This window comes from Hippoglossus hippoglossus, chromosome 11, assembly GCF_009819705.1.
Source record: "Hippoglossus hippoglossus isolate fHipHip1 chromosome 11, fHipHip1.pri, whole genome shotgun sequence".
Taxonomy (NCBI): Eukaryota; Metazoa; Chordata; class Actinopteri; order Pleuronectiformes; family Pleuronectidae; genus Hippoglossus; species Hippoglossus hippoglossus.
This window is the reverse complement of record NC_047161.1, coordinates 15,987,449-15,992,789: the sequence shown is the minus strand read 5'-3', so window position 1 is coordinate 15,992,789 and position 5,341 is coordinate 15,987,449. Positions and strand designations below refer to the sequence as shown.

At 46.2% G+C, this 5,341-nt stretch overlaps 1 protein-coding gene across 1 annotated transcript; it reads right to left on the bottom strand.

Moving 5' to 3' along the window:
* Positions 1-1,112: 1,112 nt before the first annotated feature.
* On the bottom strand, positions 1,113-5,035 carry irx1b (iroquois homeobox 1b). Its single transcript, XM_034600622.1, has 5 exons — positions 4,505-5,035; positions 3,508-3,750; positions 2,348-3,143; positions 2,091-2,145; positions 1,113-1,471 (listed from the first exon to the last, which is right to left on the bottom strand). Exons 1-5 carry the CDS (start codon positions 4,739-4,741, stop codon positions 1,423-1,425), a joined length of 1,380 nt encoding a protein of 459 aa, XP_034456513.1. The 5' UTR covers positions 4,742-5,035; the 3' UTR covers positions 1,113-1,422.
* Positions 5,036-5,341: the final 306 nt, after the last annotated feature.

Below are 5,341 nucleotides of genomic sequence, written 5' to 3'. Positions count from 1 at the left end.
GCTTTAAAACAATAGCAAAGGGTGAAGTTAAAATGTTCAAATTAAATCAAAAAACTCGACAGAACCTGAAGCTGCCCGGGCCCCTTGAGAGGCCATAGGACCCCAAATTATGTGCCACGCATGATCTGCTGCTAACCCGAGCATAGGACCCCAGCTTTGAAAGCTATAGAAGCACTAAGACCTCCCATCATCCTCTCTCTTCCTACCCCATGACTTTGGGCCTGTGAACGTCAAGGGTGGCTTGGAGTGACACACACACACACACACACACACACACACACACACACACACACACACACACACACACACACACACACACACACACACAGAGCACCCCCTGCCCTCCCCTCTCACCCACGCATCCACCTCCCCCTGAGCTGCCGCCCCCATACTGGCTGCTGGCCTTTCCTGCCGTCTGATCCATATTTCAGAGGCGGCAGTGGTGGCACTGAGGGGGTATAATCCAACATTAAAGCGAGGAGGCCTGGGCTGAAAGCACAGGCGCAGGTTCATAAGGTCCTGGAAAGCTTCAATTTTCAAAATTCTGCAGCGTTTGCAGTGGCTTCCAAGGCGCTGGCAAAAGTCTCCGAGTTTTGGCAAGGGTGCAGATTTCAATGAGGGCAGGACTTTTCTTGCAAAGTAAAAAAAAAAGGGCTGACACTGCATGGTGTAGCTGCCAAGAAGAGTGTAAATCTAACAGGACATGGGGCCAAAAGGATCAATTAAAAGGTGGGTAAACTGGGATCACCATTAAACAAGTAGGAATCAATAATTATATTCGTATAAATCTATAGTTTTCCCTCAAAATACCCAATTTGCTGAGACCTCACACTCAAAAGTAGATGGAGGAAAAACTACCGAAAGAATTTCTACATTGTGATGAATTAAAATGATCACGTTAAAACTGATAATTGATATTTATCTGAGAAAGTAGGAAACTGTAAATTGACATTAAAATCTCAGTCAATCTTAAAGGAAGATAAATACTAAAAAGTGAAATTTACATCCAGGTTAAACTTCTTTTTGCAGGTTAAACTTCTTTTAGCTTTAAAAAAAAAAAGAAGACGGACAACTTTCTAATGATAGTAAGAATAATAGAAAAGTCTCGAATGATAAATGACTATAATGACATTTATTTAGTTCCCAAAAAATATACTCTTTAAAGACAAATTCATATCCTGTATTTACAATTTTCAAGGTTTTCATTCACAACAGAAGAGGCGAGGGGGGGGGGGGAAACAAAAAAAACATAGGACATGAAAGAGAGATACAAGCAAATCTGTGACAAAACCAACCATGTCTTTTGCATGTAAGCTAAACAGTAATACTATGACAGGTGCCCTTGCCGAAAAAAATATCCTTCGTTAAACTGTTCTCCGTTAAATAAAATGATTCCTTTCTCTTTTTCTTTTCTGTGTCTTCTCATAACGTTGATGTCAGGACTCGTTGTGATGCTGTGCCATGGTGAGGTCTGTGGGAAAGGAAAATGAACAAAGAAAATACAGGTTTAGTTCTAAAATTAAATCAATGATAGCGTTTATTAATGACAATTACTCCAAAAAGCCCAGTTCTATTTATACACACTTAAAAATTAATTAACCAGTTTTAAATGTATGACTTTAGCATTTTAAAGATCATATTAAAACATTGTTAAACTCAATTTATGCAAATTAAAAAAACACCATGCCGGTAAATTGTTTTATGTCTTTTCACCCTCCACTTCATTCATGATGTTGCTATCAGCGTTTTCTTTGACATACATTAGGTGCATTCACTGAGGGGGCGTGAATAAATGGCGGCAGATTATTTAAATGACATTAGGTGGCGAGAACTCAGAGAGAGAGAGAGGGTGGGTGGGTGGGGAGGGGGGGGGGGGGGTCGCAGGATATATTAGACTGGTGCCTGACAAAGCGTTAAAGTGGGGTCTCGATCGCATGATTTATGGGCTGCAGGTTGTGCCTCCTGCCCGCTCAGGTGTGACTGTGTTTACCTCTCCTCTAAGGTTCGTTTAGCAGAAGACGTGCGGGGAGAAATTGAGGTGGACGATGTCACGATGCTAAATTGATCCGAGGTGCATGAGATAGTTGTACCTGTCAGTGATCAGCTGGAACTTCAGGGAATCGGGCCTGTGGTTGCTCTCTTCGTCTGTAGGAAGACAAATTGTGTATATATTTAGCAAATGTTATAATGATATTAATAATAATAATTATTATTTTTGATTGATTGTCGTGTCAAATTTTTGTTTGCAAAATGTATTTGTTTTGTCCTTAGATTGTTGTTTTGTTGGCGCATATAAGGCGTATTGAGTTCAATTAATTCACAGACGGTTGCACGGTTAAACACATACCATCTCGTTTTGGACTGAAGCTTCCCGACGACTCGACATCACTGTCATCCTCCGTTCCCGAAGCTCCCGGGCCCGCCGCAACCGGCCGTGCGTCATGACGCGCAGCCGGCACTGCGCCGTGGAGAGGCAGGTGTCCGGCCGGCGCCCCGCCGAGGAGCGACCTCATGTTCAAAAGAGAGTTGGCGTTCAGAAAAGCCGCGTTGGCCCAGTTGTGAAGCTTGCCAATCTGGCACGTATATATCCCATGACCCGGGAGCAAGGCCGGGTGGCCGGCCGAGGCCAAAGCCGGGTGATGCGCATGGGCCGCAGGGGAAGGTTTGTGAGAGCTGTCGGGGGCTGTGGCGGTCTCGGCCAAGGACCAGATTTTGGGTTTGCTCTGAGCCGGTCTCTGGCACTCCTGTCTGCTGGGAGAATGATCCACTGCGAGTTTGACAACGGGCGATTTATTGAGAGAAATGGCCGCCTCCACTCCTCTCAGGCCCTCCACTGAAAGCGTCCTGCCGCTCTCGGGGCTCCGAGGCTCCGAGGCCTGCTCTCTGGCGGACAGGCCCGCCTCTGCCTCGACTTTGGCGGAGCCCTGCTCCTCCTGTGCGCACTGCTCCTCGGGTCTCTCGATATCCACAGTTTCCAGATCGATCTCCTCATCTTCGTCTTCGTCGTCGCTGCCGTTCTTGCCGGGCTCGTCCTCGTTGTCGCTGCTGAAGATGCGGCCGTCCCGGTCCTCGGCGCTGCGGCCCCAGGTTACCTTGTTCTCCTTCTTCAGGCGTCTGCGCGCGTTGGCGAACCACGTCGACACCTGGGACACGAAAACAAACTTTTAAAATCAGATGCACTGGTTTGAACACACAGGGTGAAAAACTGTGAATATATGTTCATGTTTAAATATGAAAAAGAAATGTTATAACCAATGTGAGAGCTTGGAAATAAGACGTTTAACTCTGGGTGCGGAAGTGTCACACATTGTAAAATGAGTTGTCAAAACAATGTCATGGGACAAGTAGTTTAATGAACTGTTGCTATTGTAGGTGACAAGTGTGGCCATGACCTTTTAGAAAAGGAAATAAGCTCATGTTCCTCACTAATAAGTGGCACCGAGTTCTTTCCTCTAAACCCTTTACACGCCCGGTCACAGCTGACACTTCTACACACCATGCACTCACCTGTGTGAGCGTCATCCGGGTGATGATGGCGAGCATGATCTTCTCCCCCTTGGTGGGGTACGGGTTCTTCTGGTGCTCCTGCAGCCAGGCCTTCAGGGTGCTCGTGGTCTCCCGCGTGGCCGTCTTGGCCCTCGACGGGTCCCCGTACGGATACTGGCCGTACGGGTAGAAGCCCTGGGCGGCGTGGACAGGCAGGGAGGCCGGGTGGGAGCCCGGGCTGTCCTTCAGCTCATACTGGGAGCCCTGGACATGTTGTTGGAGAAAAGCAACTTGTTGAGCGCCTTCAAAATAATTTCCTCTGAAGTTCATACATTTTTAATTAAAATGCCACATCATTTATTATTTATGTGGGGAGGGGTGGGGGGACGTTTTTAAAAGTTTTGGGTGAATTAGAGCCTAAATTTAGTAAACAGAATGAGACACACCCCGAATTAAGAAAATAGCCCATATCAGGGATTTTATTTCTAAAGAGGCTGAATTTAAAATGATGTTTAAATATATATATTTTTGTTAAGCTTTAGCCTATCGAACAAAAAATGAAAACATAAAAATTTGTAAAAGGCTCTACATTTGTATTATTACATTATTATTAATTATTTTTGCTTTCTAATTAATAAACAATTTCATAGAATATATAGTCTACCACTGAAGTTAGAATAAGCAGTGATTTCCCCTTTATGATTTACATAATTTACAGAAACGAAAACAATATGCCCGAACCCTAAAATTGTAAAGTTTATGTTTATGATTCCACTTATGATATATTTATCTAACTCTACAGTGATGTGTGATTTAGACTGCACACCTACACACACTGAGTGAACGATAAAACTGACAATGAGCAGATTAGACTAAATAATAGAACAGTTATTATCTAAATCAATTATTAGAGCATAAGCATGACATGTCTCCGTCACTTTGAGCCATTGATTAACTGCGTATTAACGTATAATAAAAGACAGATCAGCCTGTGTCATCAACATTGAACAACTCTCACCATCTGGGAGATGAGGGCGAGGTCTGTGGCTCCGCTGTACGGCAGAAAGGCACTGTAGTTGTGAGCCACCCACGGGTTCCCGTACATCCCCAGCATGGAGCCGACCGCCGCGGCGGTGGCAGAGGAGCTCACGCCGCCCTCGGCAGCTCCCTCCCGGGCAGAGGCCGGCCGCTCGCCCCCGTACACCTCATGGGAGGCGCTGAGGAACTGGGGGTACCCCAGTTGAGGGAAAGACATGTCCGGAGAGCGCGCACAGTAAATCTCTCCCCCCAAAAAAAGTCACACAACAGCAAAGAGGAGGCACAGGAGAGAAGGGGAAAAAAGTAGGAATCCCCAGAAAGACGGAGTAGAGGAGGATGAAGGGGGCGTCTAAACCACCAGAGTCCCCCCTCTTCTTTTTTTTCCCCACAAACTGTCAAGCTTCTCTCAACCGAGCCGGAGTTGTGTCAGAGCCGCAGTTTGGCACCTCGAGTGCGGAGTGATGCGTGCGTCTGGCCGCGGGAGCTTCTGGATGTGGAGCTGACTGACTGATTGGCAGCCTACTTAAGCACCAAGCTCCTCCTATGCCCGGGGCAGGCGATTAGTGCATTGGTTAGCCTAGGTCGTGCGTGTGTGTGCGCGCGCGTGTGTGTGTGTGTGTGTGTGTGTGTGTGTGTGTGTGTGTGTGTGTGTGTGTGTGTGTGTGTGTGTGTGTGTGTGTGTGTTGTGAGATCTAATTTCTGCAGTCTTTACTGTCTGTGCAGAAAAGGAAACCTGTGAAGTGTGTGTACGCGTGTGCATGTGTGAATTAGCATTTTTGGTCATTTTGGATTTGACAAATGCACCAAAGCACTGCCT

Bases quoted from the DNA above. Each gene is read 5' to 3' on its own strand.
- irx1b (XM_034600622.1), bottom strand. From the start codon at position 4,741: ATGTCTTTCCCTCAACTGGGGTACCCCCAGTTCCTCAGCGCCTCCCAT. The intron at 3,751-4,504 runs GTGAGAGTTGTT...CAACATGTCCAG, and splicing joins TCGCCCTCATCTCCCAGATG to GGCTCCCAGTATGAGCTGAA. The intron at 1,472-2,090 runs GTACAACTATCT...CCTTTCCCACAG, and splicing joins TTCCAGCTGATCACTGACAG to ACCTCACCATGGCACAGCAT.